Source organism: Amia ocellicauda, chromosome 22, assembly GCF_036373705.1.
Source record: "Amia ocellicauda isolate fAmiCal2 chromosome 22, fAmiCal2.hap1, whole genome shotgun sequence".
Taxonomy (NCBI): domain Eukaryota; kingdom Metazoa; phylum Chordata; class Actinopteri; order Amiiformes; family Amiidae; genus Amia; species Amia ocellicauda.
Window position 1 is genome coordinate 3,281,626 of NC_089871.1, and position 22,498 is coordinate 3,304,123.

General features: G+C 42.8%; 1 protein-coding gene across 1 annotated transcript in view; it reads left to right on the top strand.

Moving 5' to 3' along the window:
- The window catches only part of nlk2 (nemo-like kinase, type 2), a 60,394-nt gene that overhangs the window by 28,727 nt on the left and 9,169 nt on the right, over positions 1 to 22,498 (top strand). Inside the window, exons 2-7 of the mRNA XM_066696388.1 lie at positions 1,452 to 1,581; positions 3,016 to 3,071; positions 11,573 to 11,679; positions 12,561 to 12,646; positions 15,119 to 15,328; positions 16,180 to 16,281. Of these exons, the coding sequence (XP_066552485.1) occupies positions 1,452 to 1,581; positions 3,016 to 3,071; positions 11,573 to 11,679; positions 12,561 to 12,646; positions 15,119 to 15,328; positions 16,180 to 16,281 (691 nt within the window). The remainder of the gene's footprint in view (positions 1 to 1,451; positions 1,582 to 3,015; positions 3,072 to 11,572; positions 11,680 to 12,560; positions 12,647 to 15,118; positions 15,329 to 16,179; positions 16,282 to 22,498) is intronic.

Sequence of the window (22,498 nt, forward strand, 5' to 3'; positions counted from 1 at the left end):
CCAATTGTTTTGTTGGTGACTATGGTCCCAGCTGCCTTGAGATCATTAACAAGATCCTCCCGTGTAGTTCTGGGCTGATTCCTCACCGTTCTCATGATCATTGAAACTCCACGAGGTGAGGTTTTTTTGGATTTTTTTATTGTTATTCTGTCTCACTGTTAAAATACACCTACCATTAAAATTATAGACTGATAATTTCTTTGTCAGTGGGCAAACGTACAAAATCAGCAGGGGATCAAATACTTTTTTCCCTCACTGTATGTATGTATGTGTATATATATATATGTATATGTATGTATATATGTGTGTGTGTGTGTGTGTGTGTGTGTATATATATATATATATACATACACATATACATATATATATATATATACATACACATATACATATACATTTTTTTATATATATATATATATATATATATATACGATTTACTGTCACATAACAATAACACAAGTAATAGTAATCACGTGCTGTAAAATGGTACAGATTCAGTTATATTTAGCACAGCCGGGTTTATAGGTGCGCATTAACATCTGCTAGACAGAGACATTTCTCCTCTGACTGTCACGTTTCGATTCTTCTTACCGGTACAGCACGTTTTAATACTAAATAGTTATAAATAATAATAATAAAAGCTGTTATACCACTTCACCATCTAATGAAACTTTCTGCATCTGTTTGCATTGCTTTCCAATTTATTAAAATGCAAACAAACTATTATTCTTTAATTTTATACAAATGATATCCGTCTAAATTAGCGGGGGTGGGGGTGCGATCGTGTATTGTCGTGGATGCTGCTTGCAGATCGAGTTCAGCCCGGCGACGAGAGCGGGGCGGACCGTGTGCGCCTGCGCATTACAGTGTCTCTTGGTTGTATTGGTTATTGTGTGTCAGGTCTCTCTCTCTCATGTCTGTCTGTGTTTCTGATGCTCATTTCTACCTGCATCCAGCACGTGTGGAAGAACCGGGGAGAACGCAAAGCGTCCTAATGACAAAAATACTGCCGTAAAGAGTGCGATTTGCGACACCACGATATAAACGATAGAGCATAATATGAAACTATAGACGTTATTCAATCGTCATACGATATATATCGTTATATCGCACAATCCTAAAACAGTGTGGTATTTAGGAAAATCTGGATCTTGGTCACAAAGTAATTTGTCAAACCTATTTCAAGTCACTTCCTGAGCTTTTTGAAAAACGATAATCAAATGTATTGTGCATCCCCTTTCTGCACCTTTTGACAGTATACATTTCTCTTTTCACTTTCACTACCCTGAGAGAATCAAAAACCTTTCACAGGAAGCGTGCATCTCACTAATTGTCCCTACCTAGGGACATTTGTCTTCTTCATGGGAGGTTGAGGAATTAAATTTATGTATACATTACACAGCAACTTCATTTTTTATTTATTTTTTTCTCTTTTTTTTTTTACCTTGCAGGTCAGTGACAGACCCAAGAGATGGAAAGCGAGTCGCCCTCAAAAAGATGCCTAATGTCTTCCAGAACCTCGTCTCCTGCAAGAGGGTCTTCCGTGAGCTAAAGATGCTTTGTTTTTTTAAGCACGACAATGTGAGTAAACGCAGGCAGGGTCTCCCTGCTGTGCTGCTCGTTCGCACTGCCTCTGCTGCGCTGGGATACACTGAGGCATAGATCTCATATCGAGCACAGGATTCCTCGCTTGTTAAAACAGGAAATACAAACGCACAAATTTGAGTCTTGTATTGATTGTCGGATAAAACAAATTCTGCTACCTCTCGCTTAATTACTTCACAGCATGCTCTTGCTATTCCATGTTAGTAGGATTATGGTCTCTACGCCCTCCTCTATCTGCTAATATTGTCTCGCACTTGGTTATATCTTAGATTTTTCTCCAGTTTCTTTCCTCACATGTCTTCTATTTATTTATTTTATCCCCCCTCTTTCCTACTGACGTTGGCATATAATTGTTCCCTGCAATCTTCAGAATAGCTTGATCTTTCGGCTGACAGATTTGTTTTGAATGATGGTGAAATGATACTCTGTACATTCTGTGGGATTGCTTTAAACTCTTCACAACCCCCCCTCAGTGCACTTGTCTGGTGATTGGTAGTCCTCACGCAATGCAGACCAAGAACTATCTCAGCCTCTTCCCCCCGCCACACAGTGTGCCGTCTGCAGTTTATTAGGATTGCAGATTCAGCTGAAAATTTTACTAGGGGCCGTATGGTGATCCCCCAAACTTTCCGTTTCCAAAGTGGCTCATAAACTGTAAAAAAATAAAAGACCAGAACAATAAATCTGATTAAGCCTGGCTCTTGTAAACCTTTGGACGTTTGACAGGTCCACATGCAGAAGTAAATGTATCTGTGTGCATTTGTCAAGTTCTTGCTCCGTGGCTGAATCGACCTGTCGGATCTGTATTGGAGTGTGAAATCGGTCTCGTCTCGCCAAGCTGCTGGCTGTATTTCAGTTTCTTTTGTTTGTTGTTTAAACTGTTAAAACAGGCAGACAAAGTATAGACTGGCCCTTCTGTGGACAGCATAGAGTACCGCCTTCTAAACCGAAGGCAATGCTATGAATTGTCAACTGTGCTGTCACCTACCTCCAATGCATGTCTTTATAGTGTGCCTCATTGGACAACTGGAACCTACAGTTGTTGATCAGCTTTGTGTTAACTTCCCCAGATGTGCACACTTAATTAAAAGCTTGTGTAATCAAGTGTGGTGCAATCAGTGCGTCTTCAAATCCGTCTCAAATGGTTGTTGCGTTATTAAAGCTGCACAGAAAGTAATGATGCATACGTAGCCTGAGACGGATTCAGGAGTTGAGTCCAACAGTTCCCTGTGATTTTGATCTTTTTTTAGTCCTTTAATGCTTTTTCTAAGAAGTGTCTTGAATCCAGACGCTACCAGCCACTGCTTCACTCCCCGGCGATTATTACTGTGGTTGCCAGTGCTTTACCCTCCTCTCTTGTCCAAACTGACTCTGCCTTTTTTTTTGTTCTCTCTCCCTCCCCCCCCCCAGGTCCTCTCTGCTCTCGACATTCTGCAGCCTCCGCACATCGACTACTTCGAGGAAATGTATCCTAAATCTGATTGGTTAAAAGGTAGCGCGGTTCCTGTAAACCGAAACCTCACTTAGCAACTGCTGCCAATATGAAGCAGGTATTGGTCCTGCAGGAACCCCAGATGTCCGTGCTGCTAATCTTATTATGCCCATAACTGAGCTTTTGCTACATTACTATACGGTTTGCCTCGTGTGCTTGCCTGTGGGGTCTCATATCAGAATTGCTATATTATGTTGGTATTATAGGTGGTGAGTTATGGCCATTACCCCCAGTCATATGGAGCCCTTCTTCCATTTGATTGACAGTTGCTGCAGGTGTTGAAGAAGATAAGATGATAACCGGCAAGCATTTAATATCAGAGCGCCCACCTATACTGAAGGGCTTGAAAGAGAACAGAGACTGGATGCATAGAAGGGCAAATACAAGGCTTCACTACGCTGTATAATTCCAACAAGCAATATGTGTTGTGGAGGAAGATTGATGAGGGGCCGTGGTTGAATCTGTGGCCTGCCTGCTATGGGCCCTAGTTGGGGGGTTTTGATGGGGGGGCACCTGAGAGAGAGTGATTTCACACGGTGTTGCTAGATCTGAATTGCTCGCTTTTTTTTATTTTCTCCAAAGCAGGGAAAAAAGAGAAAAGTGCTGTAACTGCTGATTCAGTGAGAGATAGCCAGGGGCAGCTAGGAGCAGCAGGCACACTCCATTTTCTATAGATAAGTTATCATTATCCTTTTGTTTTCTACCAGTGCGCGAGCGATAGAGAGGCGGGGAGAGACAGTGCTAGGGGTCTGTTGAAACCTGCCGTTCTCGCTGGCGTCTAGTCACGGGAGTAATCGGGGACAGATCTGTCAAGAGCCAACCTTCGCTATAAAACAGTTTGTCTCGCTTACGTTCCTAAGTCCCTGTCATCCGTGTGCACAGCGCTCCACTAACCCATTTTTCTCTCAGCGCGCAACTGCTTATTTTAGCAGAACATTTGGAAAGACGAGACCGGGGGGACACGTGAAACAACAAAGCAGGGCCTTAATGTAATGTTTTTCTATAGATTTTTAAAATCTTTATCTGTATATATTATAACCTCTCGCCAAATACATATACCTACCTTTGTATGTTGTGGTTTTAATATCAGAAAGAACACAATGGATCATTAGAAGACCCTTTCCAATCACGTACACATGCAGTCTTTGAATCATTGTAATTCTGACTAATTAAATGCAATTGCGTTTTTAACGGCTTCCTAGACATTTCACTCGGCACTTACCAAACCAGTCAGTTTAAAACAAAAAATGAACATCTGCTTAAATTTCCCCCTTTTCTTCCATAGATTTGTCAGTTTTTCCTTCAGATTGGAAAATTCGGCTTAAAAGAACAGCAAAGCCCAAAACCTTGTTGTCTGTATTTATTGCGTATATTTTAGGTACTGCACGTTCAAAATTGCATCATATTTGGTCTGGCGAAAAGCTTAAGCAATACATCGGTCATGGTCTTTCACATCCTGTAAACTACTGTGCCTAAACCTGAATATTTGAAAATAAGTGGGATGTTATATATATATATATATACTGTATACGTGAAATGTTCCCTTGAGAAAAGCTTACGGAGCTATGGGTGGGAAACTCTTTGCAACTGCGGGCTAAACAGTTGTTAAGCACAAGGGAATTACAAGCAAGTACCATGTCCGTTTGATAAGGGAAGGAAGTGGATCTTTCTTGGGGGGGAATTAAATAATGTAAATTCAATCCGAGACTGTCCTCCGGCACCAGTCTTGTGTGGCTTCAGTGTGGGCTTGTGAGAAGCCAAATGGAGCTTGTAAAGGAGGGAGCAGGGTGTCAGGATCACTGTGAAGGAGAGCGTGCATTTACTGCTAAACTGAATCACTTAGGGCTGGTTTATGATCTAGGGCCAGTACCAGGAAAAGATCTGGTATAATCTGAACACTGCAGGCTGAGATCTAGTTTTAGTATATATGCTAGGTGGATCCTGGATAAGCAGCATAAAGGTCATTTTTGATATTCTGCAATTTCAGTTTCCTTTAGTTTTTTTTTTTTTTTTTTTTTCAGGTGTTCATTGTTGATCGATTTTTGATAGTGTAGCGTTTATAACGCCTAATTGGCTCCTGGGGAAAAAATTTCTACCTCATGTTTTTATTGCAATTTTAAACTATACCTAAACAAAAACCATGACTCGGTTGTCTTAGCCAGGATATTGCCTTTGTTTTTCACTTTTGTAAGACTTTTTAAATTTGTTTTCTTACCAAAGCAAGCAAACACAAATCAGTCCTCTCGGTGTAGTTCTAGTGTGCCACTCGGTTGCAGTGGTTTGGCTTGCGCACATGTAGTTTTATTCAGCGAAGGAAGCAGCCTTGCAGAACTAACGAAGGATTCCACAGTATCTGGCTTGTTGAATTAGCATTTCGCCCCACTGAGTGGATTATGTCATTGAACTGCAGTGTTACATTCCACACAGTATTGTTCCACACAGGGGTGGAAAGCCACACTTTTCTGTTTCTGTTTCTAACACGCATACACACATACATTCACATTCATAGATTTTATTTAATGCACTAAAATATCAATCTGTTAGTTTATTCATAGGATTGACTTTGGGATGCATTTATTTGTTTTAGTATTTTACCATATCAAGCTCCTTTTTTCCTCTTTATAACGTCACATTTTGGCTACATGATCTTTTCCCTGCAAGGGAGAAGATTGCAGTTGCATGCATTTAATGGCACATTCGGCCTGCATGTGTACGCATGTGCTGTTTTTCTGTTGAGATCAGATCTCAAAAGTTCTTTTAATGCTTTTAATCTTCAGATATGATCTTTCTCCCCCCCCCCCCTGTTCTTGACTCTCTGGTTTAAGCAAACCATGCTTAGCGTTGCTGAAGACAGGCAGGGGGGTGTAGTGTAATGTATACAGTGAGGACCGCTTTCAGCACACTGACCCGTTTCAGCATATCGCTGTCAGACACGGCTTCCTTTGGGATTGCAGGTTCGTTGCCCTCCCGAGTGGGGGGGCGCCTAGCCTTCTGTATGTCACACAGGAAGAGGTGCTGATATTAAACATTTATACCCTCATCTTTCTTAATTATGTTTACCAGCCCCATCTTGAAATTGAGTTTTTATTTAATTCCGCTATGCACTGTTTGTCCTGCTTTCCTGTCTGCTCTGGCATTTGTTTGCTCACCGTCTGTGTTTATTTTTAACATATTTTTCGATCTCTGATTTCTAAACGTAACATGGACTTTACTTTGTCTAAGTGTCAACGACCCAGGCGTTATGGTGGATCTAGCGGTTTTGTCCGGGACTGAAATGTACAAACTACAGAAATATTCATGAAATTGGCTTCTTTTCCCGAGGCCTGGGTGTATGTTGCGAGTTACGAGAAATCAGTAGATTAATCATGTTGGATTGGAGACTGCAGATGATTATTTTTAATCTGTAAATCAGTGCTCAAGTGCATTATGATTATTTTTTATTTGTTTAATATAGAAAGCAAAGTGGAGCTGCAGCTCAGGGACTGCTTTACAGTGTAAGCCTTGTCTAGACATTAGTTGAGCAAATGCAGCCGATTAGTTTGGTGGTACAGAGATGAGGAGAGGCCTGAAATTTACATTTGAGCCGACATGCTGTAATTAGGGGAGAGCATGCACGTTGCATAATGCCGTCAGAGTCCCTGGCACGAGAGCTGTCTTCACTGCGCGCTCCGCAGTGCTGGCGTGCTGCCAGTCTAACAGCCTTACCGTAGCTTTTTCATTCTTTTCTCGTCTTTTTTTTTTTTTTTTTTTTTTAACCCCAGCTCTTCTGTATAAAGAGTTTTCTTTCTGGATAGAAAGCATGACAGCAGAGGACAATTACGCTTCAGCAGCGCTTGACTGTTAATTCCTGTATTTTTCATGTTCTTTGACCTACAGGGTTCCTTACCAATCTCGTTTTAAATCCAAGGCAGTTTGAGTTTTGCTGTCTACATAAATATGTTTCTTCCTGGGAAAAAGCCTTCTTTCCACACACTTATGCAGTCTCAGCTTTAGATCAGTGGCTGTTTCCCTAACAATCATCCTGTCCTCTCCTTTTTCTGTCCAGGTTGATTTTCATTTATGACTCTGTGACCATGCTTGAGGTCAAGCCAGCATATCTGCCCTACAGACTAACCTTTCGGCCTTCAAGCACAACATGGCATAACTAAGCTTAATGGTCACGGACCACATGCTGACTTCTGCTTTGTACATGACAGGGGCCAAGGCAGTAGAAATAGGATACTGTCTTGTTTTGTTCTCTTTCTAACCCTTTTAGAGGGAGAAGGGAAACATATATATTTACTGAGGAAAAAGCTGAATGTTAAATATTTGGTATTCAAAATGCACCAGGTTGCAGAATCTACCAAGGAGGGTTCCAGTGAACTCACCGGCATCTGACTGTGTGCTCGTGCGCGTCCAAATGTGAGGTGCCCCTAACCACCTACAGGCGTCTGTCACTCAGCAGGCAGCCAGTCAGAAAGCAGATGCTGAGATGGTGCATAATCTTTAGCTGTTTTTTGTTTTGTTTTTTTTCCCATTGAGATTGAGACCATGTAGAACAAACCAAACGGGGGGCTTGTAATCTGCAATGTGGATGTTGGATTGATATTTCTTTTGGGAATGGATCACTTGTTTTTTTTTGGCATGTGGCAGTTTGAGAGAGAATCGTTAAGTATGCCTGTAGCTGAGAGTGTGGCATGTGTTACACCGTGCTGCCAAGGAGCTACCCACTATGGGAGTCCATCCCAATGTGTTAAAATAAATAATTTGGAAAGCAGACTGGGTATGTGGCTGATGACATTATTGATATTTATTTATTAATCTAACGTATTCATTTCTACAACCCAGAATTTGAAAAAACAAACAAAACTATATATAAAACTAAATGAAATGCAGGAAAAAAGTATAATCCCCGGCATATAACTGGATAAAAACCAGAAGAGTGCTTTACTTATTTACTTATGTCTCCACACTCTTGGAAAGTGCGTTTCATATCCAGAATGGCGGATTCATCTTGTATCTGGATGCGTTCTGTGAGATGATAATCCAACCACAGATGACACTGACTAAACCTGGGCCTAGACTCTAGTGTTACCACAAATTGTACATCAGTGGGAGGGGGGGAGGAGAGAGAGAGAGAAATGACCTACTTAGGCACCACCATCTGTCTGAGAGGTTATTGCACTGCATTTTGTTTTGTTTTTCTAATATTTGTATTTTGTGTGTGTACACCGTGTGGTTTTTGTAACGTGAAAAGCATGCGACACTAGCAGCACGTGGCCCCTTCAGACGGGCTGTGGGAGCCCCCGTTAATTGACTCCTGCGCTAATCAGATAGCGGGGCGGCCGGTAATGACACCTAGCAGCCAGTTAGAGCCACTCGCTCCCCATAAGCTGCTTTAGTTGACATGGCAACAGCCCGTCGAGACATCTGGGATATGTTATGCCAGGGATTCAAATTTAGGAGGATTTAGAAACCTAATAATAATAGAGCTTCTCGGGGCCAGAGAGCCTGCCCACATGAGTATGTGTAGCTTCGCCTCCCTTTTATTTCAGATCGGTGTATGGAGAGCTCGCCTGGTTTAGCAAACCGCAAAGATCTGAGGTTTTTTGGAGAGATGGTCGAGTCGAGCCCCTTCCCAAACAGTTTATTTTCACCAATGTTATCTTCAGGCACAGTGGGAGTGTAATAGAAGTATCAATGAAGTAACCTGATCTTGTAAAAGTCATTTGCATCGGACTCATCCAGGAGTCCCTTCAAAGGTCAGCGTTGGGTAATGCGAGACTCTTGGGGAAAATCATGACTTTTCCAAGAAATGGTCTACTTTTTATGGCTGCGTGACAGAGCACACCTACAACCAAGAGCTAGTTCTCTGTAAAGGATTCAGTCAGCATTATAAGTCAATTGTAGCCTGTTTTTTTCCCACTTCTTCTTTGTGTGAAGGTTATATGCTTTTTTTTTTTTTTTTTTTCCAAAGCTATCTTGAAGCTTCTAATTAAATGAGGTGGTGTGGAACAATAATTAGATGATCACCCAAGGGAATAGCATTTTGATAGTCCTTTATAGTGTGTTTCGATTGACAACAAAATATATTTTGCATTGCGGCATCTGCACACTACTGGTAAATGCAGTTCCCCCCCAAAAAATGTTTCTTGGTTTTATTGCAATCAACTTTTGGTTAATTGTACGTTACATTAATCAGCAACGTTTTAGCACTATGCCCCCTCATCAGGCTGCAGAAAAAAAGAGTGCATATAAAAATGAAAAGCTGAGTTGTAAATTTTCCTTTATCCTTTCCAACAAAAACAATACATCTGTAACTGAGGATTATCCCGTGAAGTAGAATATTTTCCTGAAATATTTATCAGTACGTTTTAAACCTTCCATTATAGCCTGTAGCGCGACTCCTGGCTGTACAGATGGGTTTTTCAGTAGGTGCTTGTGTAAATGGGAAGGATGTTATAGGCGTTGTGAGTGCCAGTGTTTATGTTGAGATTTCTCTCTCTCTTTTTTTGTTGCTGCAGCTGAGTGAGTGAGGTGAGAGCAGGCCGTCTCCACAGGGGGAAACAGCAGGCTCTCGGGCTCGCAGCCGCTGATAGGGGTCTTCTACCTGCATGAGAGAGAAGACGGGCTGAACTAAAGAGCTCTGTTTCCACTTGACTCCCAGAGAGGCAGACTTTTATGTACTCGGCTTGTTTGGGGGATAATTGGGCGCTGGTTTGATTGGTTTTGTGCAAGCTAAAAGCTCCGACACTGATGCAGTATTTATATAAAATTGTGCCGAAGAATGGCAGAGCTGGCTGGTTAATGGGTATCTCGTGTAACTGGGAAAAGAGTGTTGCGCAATACAGAGCAGCGCACAAGACTAGTTCGCTCCTGTTGTCAGTCTTTTTTACCCCCATCCAGCTGAAGGAGCAAGGTTTTTAATTTCTACCTTACGTTTTTTCCACCTCACACCGTAGTTTAGCATAATTTTCAGTTTGGGACAGCAGTGGTGCAGATAGGCAGATTATGCAATGATGTGAGATCAGCACCAATCAATCTTGCTGCCAAGATGTGTTTACAGTTTAATCTTGCTCTCAGCAGTGTGGGAGCCGGGAGCCCAGGGAATGTGCACATTTGCTGATGGCACAAGATTTCTGGCTGGATAAAGTCATTTTAACTTGAGGACTGCAGGGGCACTCCTGTACGCCACAGAAGTGTTCTCATATTCCAAGCCTAAGAAAAGACCTGGAGAAGGCTTCATTGCTTTCACATCACTGTGAAGGAAAGCTGAGGGCCACTATCCAGTTAGGACTGATTTTATTTTTTGTTTTCTGTATAAATATTGGCGTCTGTAATGAACACATATTTTTAACACACTGAGGCCTGGTGTCTCTTCCTGCAAAGATGTACAACACTTGTTCTGCATCATCACTTGCAAAAGGTTTCTGATCCACCCCGATTGAAAGATCCTGAATAATTTTAATAACCTTAAGTCTCTAATTAATATTAGAAATAATAATTTCACTTTTTTTCCTTTAATTTCCTTTTTTCTTAGACGTTACAATGCAGACCTACTTGAACATTAATGTAGAGATACTGCAAAGCTGTTTTACAATGTATTTAATTGGATGGAAGCCCGCCATTTGGCCTAAATAAGTACCAGTCTTTTTGATGGATTGAGAGATGCAGTGATTTTCCCCCTGCAGTGCAGTTTCTAGCTCCGTGAGCAAACTTTGTCTAAGAAAACCCACCCTCTGCACAGCACATGGCATCTGGTACCTTTCATTATTCTGGGTTATAGTGAAGGTGTTTGAATGCATCCAATCTCCGTGTTCCTCCTCACCCCCCTGTGTCACTGTCTCCTTTGATCCACAGTGACCGGTCAACAACGACTTCTGTGTACCAGCCTGGGCTATGGGGCTCTTCAGTGGTTGGTGAACTTGGTCCCCCTCCTACCTATAATCCAGAATGAAAAGTCTCAGTTTAATGGCGTTATTTATTTAGCAGATGCCCTTATCCAGGGCGACTTATTTGTACCCATTTATACAGCTGCAGCTATCTAAGTGAAGTACCTTGCTCAAGGGTACAGTTGCTCCGGTTATGAGGCCAGAGCCCTAACCACTACTCCTGTTACACTGCTGCCTATGACAGTGTGTTCCTCCTCCTATCAAAGGCTCAAAGCAGGTCTTGGCTCAACTGAGGTGGGCAGATAAATGTGATGGCGAGAAGAGGAGGCAGGACCCTTAATTATCGCAGTTATGGTCATTGATTGTGTCCTCCATTATTGTCCACCTGGTGCCCGATCAGTGGAATTTCTTCCGTCTGTCCGGCTGGCAGCTTTAACGAGAGGAGCCCAGCGCAGCTCCCGTTCCTGGGCTGCCAGCCATGTTATCCTGTACACTCAGTTCTGGACCTCTTGTTAATTTATTTTTTGTGCGTTCTTTTGTACATAGTTTCTTTGCAAGTTCATGTTTAGACTCTCCTTCTTCCTTGACTTCACACCCTGCCCAGCTATGTGGTAACGGAGCTGATGCAGAGCGACCTTCACAAGATCATCGTGTCCCCACAGCCCCTCAGCTCCGACCACGTCAAAGTCTTTCTTTATCAGATACTCAGAGGTAAGGCGTTCTTGCACTAACACTGACCTCAACACCTTCACTGCCAACCCCGCAACATTCGGTAGGTTTCACTGGCTGCCATACACAACCTATGTGTGCTGCTGGAGTAACCGGCATCATCCCATTCATAGGAATAAAAGTATTTTCATTGATTCGTTTTTATCCTTAAGCTCTGTACAGTACTGTGTGTTTCTCTGTATCATAAACATTCCCTCCTTGTTCTAGAATTTTTATCAGTGCTCCACATGTCCCCTAATGGATGTGAATTTTACTTTAATCCAGGGATATTAATAATAATAATAAATATATTACGGTATTAATGGGATTAAGCTTTTTAATTAAATGTAAAACATTAATTCACACAATTATGAATAATACACATTGAGATTTTGATGGGATTAATCTTTTTAATCAAATGTAAAACACAAATTTCATAATTATTTTTGTCTACGATGATCATAATGATCCATTCTTAGTGTCAACTCGGTCTGCCTCTTTAACATTTGTCAGAGACTCTCCTGGGCCCATTGTCAAGTGTTTGTTTTGTCATCATGCTTGAAAACGTATGTTTTAAATACATGTTTCAGTTCCTGGTTTGAACCAGATCTCTTCTCTTCTGTCTAAAACCTGAATTATCCAGACTTATTGCTAGCTGACAGAGCGCACACTGGCAGCTGCTTATGAAAGGTTGTGAATGGGGGAGGTGGGAACATGAGGGGGGGGGTTCACGTAATTTTATTTATTTCATACTCTTATAACGCTTCGCACAGGTTTAGTTGGGTAAGGTATTTCTCAGCTTTTGCTTCCCCTTACCTTAGCTGCAGTATTTAAAAAAATATATCCTTTTATAAACCTTGAATCTTTTTGAATTTCATCTTTAGGACTGAAGTACCTTCACTCAGCTGGCATTTTGCATAGAGACATTAAACCTGGAAACCTCCTTGTTAACAGCAACTGTGTCCTCAAGGTTGGTTGTTCTGTATTCTCTTGTACCTTTCTCGGCATCTTTCGGTGTTGTCTTCAGAATGAACAGCCTGTCTGCAGTAATTATGCCCTTTCACAGTGTGGGAATCATTAAGCCTCCTAAACAGTGCTTTTTAACGAGTCTATTCAAATTCAATGCACTAGCCAATATTCGTTATTCATTTTTAAAAATGTTGCATCCTAATATGCAAGACAGAGTATTCTTAGTATGCATTAAGTATTCAGTGGTTTGAACTAAAATGTGCTTTTCGATGTGGCAAACCATGTCTTTCAGCTCTTATTGTAGTTCCAAAAAATACACTTTTGAGATTTCAAAATTTAAAGCTTCTGAAAAGCGAAATGAAATCATCAGGTTTGTTTTTGTTTGTTCTATTCCGTGATGAAAGATTATCCAGTGGCGGTATCAGATGATGGCGCTTTATTGTGAAAAGCAATCTGATCTTGCAAAAGCTAGGCAGTTTACCACACATCAGCTCTCAAGCTTTTTCAAATCTTCTTTCCCTGTGCCGCCACCATCCACACACACCCTCAAACCGGTCCCTGCATCCTAGATCTCAGCCAGTCCTAGGTCTGTCTTCAGCTGAAATGATTCAACGCTATCAACATTTCAAAAGTCAAGCTTGCATCAGTAAGATGTCCCATTTGTTTAAATGGAACCATAATAGCAGCAAATTGTGCTGTTTATGGGTGAGACTGATCAAGCATGGATGTACTGACCTGGGGAGGGAACAATTAGCGTTAATGTACAAAACCAAAAGTGTTCCTTGCTCCTCTTGTTTGTTCCCATTTAACCATCTCCTGTGGGATTCATCAAAAGAGGATGCCGGGCGTGTCGAGGTCGTACCCCAATTGTGTTTTGCCCACGGCCTCTGACATTGTCTGCACTCATTTTCTCTAGTTTGATTGTTTTAAGTGTGAAAAAGGCATATAAGGGAACACAGTGCATGACCAACATAAAAAAAAATTATGCAATTATATATAGTGTTCAGCATGAAATAATTTTAATGCGAGTTGTTTTAAAACCATGTCAAATTTGTGTGATCGCAAAAGTAACATCTTGAGAATGGCTTTCAAAAGCTGTCATGCAGTGCTACAAATAGTGTACTGATGTTTGTGCAGCATTGATCTCCTTCCCCTTCTGGACTCGTCCTCTGGAACGCAAAGTATTGCATTCCTCCCTTAAATAGTTAGCAGTGCAAATAACAAGCGAATAAACAAAACCGCATAAAATGAAAATCACTGTGATCTTGGCATACGTGACAAGAAATGGAGGAGTGTGAAAACTCAGATGACATAAAGTACTTTTTGTGAGCCGGGGGGTGGGGGGGCTGTAAAAAAATGCAGTTGTGACTGGCAGCAGAATGGCTATTTCCAGAGTGAGTGTCATTACGGGGATAGATGGTGCTTCGCTAATGTCTTGCCCCACTCCCGTCACTGACATTAGAAGGAATTCAACGGCACCATGAGACGTTGATGGAATTCACCATAAAACAGAGATTATCACAACAAATATAAGTTGCTGACTATAAAAACAAAAGGAAATGAACACAAGTGCATATTCGTTAGCTGAAATTAAGGCCCTAGCCTTCTGATAGTGATCTGGCAGTGTTATTATTTAGTGTGATTCTGTAGCAAACTGGAAAACAGTAGGATGAAGCATCATATGGCCGTGCCCTTTTTGTACAGCTCTCTCACTCATCCCCTGCTCTTTGGGACGCCCTGTCTGTGTCCCCACTGTCTCTTATGAAGACCCAGCGAGTGTGTATGAAGATTCCTGAAGATGCATGATCTCTGTTCCAGCTGCAACTCCCTTGTATTTGCAAGAGCTACTATACACTTAATCCAGGCTCTTACAGTTGACGTTCATTTCCATCCTGAGACACCAGTGGCCATACGGGGCCGTCTTTGTCTGATTGAAATGCACGGTCTCGTAAAATACTTCAGAGGGAAGCGTCCGTTCTGCTGTATTTCATATGCATAATTAATACCACCAAATGAGAGGGATGTAAATTGCCCTCTGATGCGGCAGTAGGCCTTCAGAACCTGTCTGCCAGGCTGCAACGTTTTCTCAAGCCACTGTTCAGAATTGTAAAACCTCAACAACTCTGGCTGTTTGTTATAAATACACTTTTTCCCCCAGTTGTGAGAGCCTCATTGAATAAGCTGATTGAAAGTGATTGAAGCCATTGACTACGTGCGCCACAATTCCTGACCGTCTGACACGAGGCGACTGCTGTCGAGAAAAATGTCCAGTCCAATCATGGCCGGTGGATGGTTTTCTGATCCAGTGTGGCACTTAAAAAAACAGAAACAATATTGAAGAAATAAGCACTAACTTGGCTAGGGGGAGGGAGAGAAGATGATGACAATAAACAGCAATAACGTGGCATTGTATTGGCTTCTGTAGTTCCTGTACCCCCTTACAGTCTGAGCCTCTCTGCCTCCCCAACCCCAGATTTGTGACTTTGGCCTGGCCAGGGTCGAGGAGCTGGACGAATCCCGCCACATGACTCAAGAAGTGGTGACTCAGTATTACCGGGCGCCGGAGATCCTCATGGGCAGCCGGCACTACTCCAACGCCATTGACATCTGGTCTGTGGGCTGCATCTTCGCAGAGCTGCTGGGCCGCAGGATCCTCTTCCAGGCGCAGAGCCCCATTCAACAGGTAGGGCACTGGTGTGGGACACGGCATAAAAAACCCATCCCGGACTGATCTCCAATCCCATTTTCGTTATCTCACGTACTTTAATGGGGTATCTTCAAACTATATGAAAGCTGAATTCATCTGTAGAAGGCATGTTCTGTATGTGGTGAACAAGACAGATTAATTTAAATTAATTCAAACACTTTCAATGCCTTCATTTAACATGTAGAAATAAATAGAAGCTGTCCAGGCCCGGGCTTGGACAGGGCTTTGCCATCTTCATGTTTCTCTTCTTTCCCACTTCCCAGTTTTTGGTGTGCGGGGCATTTGGGGGGAGAGAAGCCCTATTTTCTATTTATAGCGCAGCTGCACAGCCTTGGGAGGGTTTGGACACGCTGTTCAGAGCCTCACTTGGGTGGATTGTAAAGCGAAATGTGCCATGGCTTATTTTTTGTTTGGCCACAAACACGCGTTAACAAGATTTTACACGCAGATTCCCCCCCCCCCTGCTAAAGCTTGCAAATGATTTTTGTTGTGTTTTGTTCTTCTCCCTTAAAAAGATGGTCTTTGTTCTTATCGGTGCTGCATGTGTTCTGTTCAGTGATTCTGCACATCATTTAGAGAGAATAAAATGCTGTCTGGCATTATGCTGTATGGATTTTATGTGTGTTATACAGTACAGGAGTTACATTTGCATCAAGTGTTTGCCCGTCAACATGAAGCACAATTTAAATGTGTAAACTGATAAATCTACAAAGTTAAATTTTTTGTTTCTCTGTGTTCAGTTGAATTGAAAGAAATTAAATCTCTCTCGTCGGTTTCCCTCTGGCTGTGTCACACTGACCGAGGGGGTTCTTGCTCTGTTCTTACAGCTGGATCTGATCACAGACCTGCTGGGAACGCCGTCTCTGGAAGCCATGCGGACGGCCTGTGAAGGTGCTAAGGCTCACATCCTCAGGGGACCCCATAAACAGGTAGATATGACACCCAAGACTGGTTCCCTTCCAAAGGGCACATCTCCAGACCCCACTATCGGCAGATCTCAGTGCAACAGAAGGTGTCTAGCTCTCCGTTAGTGACATCGTTAGTGACCCTTGTTTTTTTGCTGCTGTTGACATTGTCGTCTGTTGTTCCTTCTTAGTACAATGCTTCAGCTAGTTTGCCACGTTCCTGGGTTTTCAACACACTCGGCGTAAAGATTTTGCCAAGCGAGGCTAGACAATGCCTGTTTGATGTCTTAATTAAGAACCTAATTGATTCGCCTAAGTGGGCTCAGTCTTAATGGACTGATGAAATAAGCCACTGTGATTTTTCTTTTTTTTTTTGTTCCCTTTTCTCCCCTTTTATAATTTAAGGATTACACGTTCGTAATGTCATGCTACAGGATTAGTCCTCGTGACGCGTTTCGCAATTCGTGTCAAAATACGGTAATTATAAAACACATTAGTGAGAGTTTTATCTGGGACGCATGACTTGGGAGCACCAGTTGAACATTGAATTTGTGGCGCGATTTCAGCGCTGTAGGATTCCCACCCTCCGTCTGAGATGCCCTGCTCACAGATAGTGTTTTAAGGTCTTGTAGTTCTGGATATACTGATTTGTGCTCATGTAAATGTGCTTGGTTTGTATGTGGCTGATCGTTTCACTGGGCGCTGTCATGTGCTCTGGAGAGATTGACAGCTGACCTCAAAGGTCAAGGCTTGCTGGTTCGCTGTGAGTAAACGCTGTGTAAGCATTGTGGTCAGTGTTGCTGTCTTGCATTGATTGTGCTAGAACAGCTCCTTTCTGCATATTGAAACGCTCCCTGCGTCTGTCGGGTGAGGGGGGGGGAGCGCTGGCTCTACAGATTTAATCCCTGCCAGTTACTCTCTCAGCCCCAGCTCCTGACCTGGGTCTCCCTTTCCCATTCACTGACATTTGGCTGCCCTTGCAGTCCCCCCTGCAGTCCCCCCCTGCACAGTGACACACAGAGAGCTCTGACAGAAAGCGGGGATGTTTTAATCGCGTCTGTTGACTGGTGTTTGGGTTGCAGTGAGGGGGGGTGCTGGTGAGAATAGGATATACTTGACTGCAGAGGGGCAGCTTCTGTAACGTTGATGGCCTGACAAGCTACTCGAGTTGCTCAGTAATGTGTCGCTGGGCACTTAGCAAACCTATAGGAGACACAAGTGCAATCCAGGAAATTTCAGTTGGTTGTACATTAGGTGTCTGTTACATAACATATCAGTTTTTGCAGTAAAAATAATGTGTAAGTGTACAACTTGATGTGGATTGCAAAAATCAGACTGGGATAAAAATAAAGGAAGTGATGGCTCTGTACTGCCTTGGTCTGAAACTTGATTTTGCAGGAGTTTTTCGGTCTTGGAAAAACCTCACTATACTTCCCCCGCTGCGTGCGTTTGGCCAGGCAACACTTGGAATACCATAGCGTAGATAAACATCAGAAAAAAGCTCAGGGTGTGAATTCACTGCATCCTGTCTGTGTCTGTCAGACTGATCTCTGGAGCAGATCAAAGCTGATGAGCTTTCCCTGTTGTTAAGTCAAGAGGAATACAGAACGTGCACACTGGAAGTATCTGTGACAGACAGTTCCAGGGGTGGAAGGGTTAAAGCCGGAGTGAAGTGCGGAAGGAAGGGGGGGTTGGAGATGAAAGGCAGTGTATTTCTAGGGAAGAAGTGAAAGGGTAATAATCAGGGAGTGCAGCTGCCCAGATACAGCTTGTCAGCCACTCTTTTAATTTTTTTTTTTTTTTCACTGAGGTGAAGAGCAGAGCGAGATGAGAGATAGGAGTGCACAGAAGGCTCAATACAGGGCCTGGGATTTAAACCAGCGAGTTAGGCTTGTGTAAACAATGGGGAACTGGAGAGGAAAGTTCAAGGTTTGAACAAGATAACGGTGTCCTCTCGAGACCGGGTCTGCAAAGGAGTAGTCGAAGAAGAAGCAACAGAAAAAGCAGGGGGGTGGGAGAAGTGAGCATCCCAGTTCCCGACTTTAAAGATACTGTCTTCTTTCTCCCACTGGGGATCTCATTACCTCTTAATTTTGAAATGCACTTAACATAAATCCATCAGAGGAGCCTTTTTGTTTCCGTAACCCTCCCTGTGTGTCTAAAGCCCTAGAACGGCTTGTTCCCTCTGTTACATGTGAGCGTCTCGGAGCCGGAGCCGGGCAGCTGTGCTGATTGAAGTCTGGAGTGCAGATGCATTACTGTCACGAAGCGGGGCGGGCTGAGTAACGCACACCACAGCGAGAAGCACTCGATCCCTCACCCAGTTACACAGAGGGGTTTAATTAGGCCTGCCCTGGATTGGACAGTGCAGAATTACCACTGTAAGACTTTTATCACAATTTTTATATACATATTTATGTTCTAGTTTTTTTTTTTGTGTTCAAAATTGATATTAAATCGGTTTGCCTCGTAATCAAAGATGGATAAATGAAAATAAACCGTCTTGATGCCTTAGAGGTCTGATTGCTTGCTTTTTTTCTGAAATGGAAGTGCTTTTCATTATCGTTACGTTGGAACATATGTGTTCATATCATGCTTAAAGTTTGTCAAATAGAAATATACATATTACAAAATAGAGAAATGCTGCGTATACTGGTGTGTGTGTGTGTGTGTGTGTGTGCCATGCCATCCTGTTAGATTTATTCATGCCATGCCATCAGATCTACACTTCTAAACTTCTAAACCAACAGTAATGGAAAGCCTTTTCATTTCAAAAAGGGTAACCAATTAGACCTTTAAGATCCGAGTTACCCTTGTGCCCCTGTCTTCGCTGTCTTCACCACATGTTGAAAAGCTCACCATGTTTGGTGCTGGTACACTTATTTTTCTTTTTTTTTTTTTCCCCACTTCTTTAATCCTGATCACGAGCCTTGTGTTACCTGATCTGACTTGTGGCGCAACCGCACATTCACAAGAGATTTTGCGTCCGTATAATAAAGTCCTTTGTGGACCGGGCTGTGAGCATCAACACCTCCAGCCATCAATGATCGCAGACAGATTACATTACCGTCTGCATTAGGATTTATATAATAGCACAGGTGGTTTTGGTATTAATCATTTAAAGTTAGGCTTGTGTTCAAACCCACGGCCATTGTGAGTCTTACAGATGAGGCCCCTGGCCTCTAGCTTGTCAAGATGGGGAGACTTCATGTAACTGCTTCTCACCTGAAATGACAGTTATTCCCCTCTAAGACAGGTGGCTGTTCATTCAAGGGAGCTATAGGTGCCCTTTTACCCTTCTGCTCAGAATAACAGCAGGGGGAATGAAAAGAGAAAAAAGCTGCTTGTTAACACCACCAATTTTCATAAGCTCCCAAGACTGGCGTCTAGCTATTTGTTTGCAAATACCCACACAGCGTGCTGAGATGAGTTCGGTCACTCACTGTCTTTACCTGCTTTGCCTCCTCCGTCAACTGCTGTTTGAGTCTGAGCCGTCGGGTTTTGAAAGCAAATTTCGGTATGTTAAATACTTTTTTACACATCAGCACTGTAAGATGGGTTAAACTCTCTCCGCAGCTTCTCGAGACCGGCTTTGTTTACTAATTTCTAAGGCTTCGTCAGAGCTTTTCCTCTTATCCTGCGATTGTTTGGGACATTGCTAATAAAGATGCTGGAGATAGAGGCTCCTGGGGATAATTCTGAAAGTCACTGTTGCGTGGAAAGCCAAGGAGATCCGAGCCAACTTCAAGTCCACCTACATCCTTGGCAATGCCTCACCAACTTTGTGCCATCCCTGGAGGGAACCCTGATCACAGTTTGTCGTCAATCTCTGCAGTGTGTCTGTGCTCCAAGTAGAGGCCTTTACCCGTTAGATTTATTCGGGTGTCCCACACTTCCAATCCATTGTCTGTCCTTCTCCCAACAAAACTGGCCTTCTTCCACCTGTTGTTATTCTTGCCTTCCTGAATAGAACTTTTCTCTGTAGAATCCGGAGATCAATTTAGAAATCTCTTCTGCACATTTTAACTTAAGATGTGTGTTATTTGGAAAAGTCTTTGGAGATTATATCAAATAAAAATAAAGAAAAACCTACAGTATATTGCATCTATTGTATATTGCCAATTGCCCTCTCACTTGCTTCATCATACGGCGGTGACGTGATGCTGCTCCCGAAATGCACCGTGCTTTCTATCGCTGAACCTGGTGTTCACCTCCCCTTTGTGCTGCTAAGCGAACCGGCGATCAAAATAAACAAAACAAACAAAGCACAAGCAGACCCGCTAGTGCCAACTAGAGCAGCTGAAACGTGAACTCGGCAAGTGTGAGAGAGTGTGTGCGTGTGCGTGTGTGTGTGTGTGTACTGTGGGTCATAAATATGAGTATGCATGCATGTGCTTTAAGGGGCGGGTGGCATTTGCCTGTGTAGTATGTGTGGGAATGTGTAGGTTTTATTAGTGTTTGTTTGTATGATTGTGTGTGTGTGTGCGTGCACATGCATGGACAACAGTGCAGAGTTGTAGTGGGACCCTGTTCCTTACTGCATTAACTGCTTCTAGACCCTACTTGCTTGTTTATCCTGTATCCAGGTAACAGCAGCACAGCATCCTAATTCAGCAGTGCATCCAGCCCTCTTGATAAAACAGGACTGAGAGGACACATTTGCAAGGTCATTATAATAAGCGTAATACATTTTGTATTTATTGTTTGTCCTCCTCTCAGTGGTCAGTGCTTGCCAACAGAGTCCCAGAATCAATACCGTTTTTTTTTGTCGTTTAGTTTTGAGCGTTATTTGTTTTTAGATTTTTTTTTTATCCAGTGAGTATTATAAATGCTGATACAGAACATGTATGGTTTTCAAGTCCTGGCTCTTCTAAAATATTTATTGAAACAACTCAAGCAAAATATCCATATAAAGAAAATAGTGCTGGCCTCTGAGGGCAGAGAACCCAAAGTGAAAAAACGTGGTGGCGGGGCCTGTTATTTCTATGGCAACCTCACGTGATGCCCTGTGTCCTGGCAAGGTGTGCGCTGGACTGGTCTGTCTGTGCGGGTCTATTGATTTCAGTCTTGTTTTCCCACTCAGCACGGCTCTTCCACTCTCCTCCTCTCTGCGAAGTGTGCCGTGATCTTAGCCTGAGCTGTAATTATATAATGTCACGATCGCGTAGCAGCTCTTTCTGCAATACAGAGGTCCTCCTTTTCAGAGCAGTTTAGACCCCTACTTTGACCAAAGTGATTGATCTTGCCCGGGGTTAGCTGCCCAGTTGGGTGCCGCGTCCCACCCCGGTGCTGAGCTCCCCTCTTCTGTGTACAGCCAGGTACTTGGATGAGACTGGCGTAAAATGCATTGTGAGCACAAATAAGTTAATTTTGTCACACACACACACACACACACACACACACGTCATGTTATTGTCCTGTTGCCCATGAAAGGATTTAAAGGGTGTTTTGAATACGCATGTTCGTTCTCAACGTAGGGCTGCAGAAAGCTAATATTTACCGCACCGTGGCATCCAGGCAGCGCACTGCCCTTTGCCGGGCACCACTCAGTTGAATTAGTGTGGGAAGTGGAGACGACAGAAGGGCTGAGACGCTGTGAAAGCCCATCTCCGAGAGGATCACTAAGTGCAACCATTATTTTCTGTTGAAACAGGATGCCTGCGCACAAATTTACTTTCACTTAAGCTGTCCGAGCGAGAAAATAATACAGCTTCTCGATTAATGACCCTGACTTTTTTTTGTATTATTTATTTTGTGGACTGCTTTTGTACAGAGCGTTCTGTCCCTTCGGCACAGAGCTGCAACCGAGGGGTGTGGGGGGCAGCTGTGGGCTGTGAGTGACCAAATTCTTAACATGTGGCTTTACAACAGCAGTCTCATGCTGTTCAGTAGCCTAGATTTGGGTTTTCACATGGTTCCTTCAGATCGGAGTTTGCTGCATGATTTACTGATTAACCTGACCTCTGAATTCCAGTCTGTTTTAAAAGACTCATCTGCCTGGTGTGGGCTTGTGAGGTCACTCGTGTACCGGTGCCACCCACCTCCGCTCTGCGCCTCTGTGAATATAGTTTATGTAGGATTGATGAGTGGGATTTAAATAGAAATTGCAGACCATCCCCTTAAAATAAATGATTTGCTCGTGTTCTCATGACTGAATCAAGTATAACTAAAAAGTAAAACCCAAAAGTATAGTTATGGGTTATGTTTTTATAGTTTTTACACATTTCTTGGAAGCCATCAC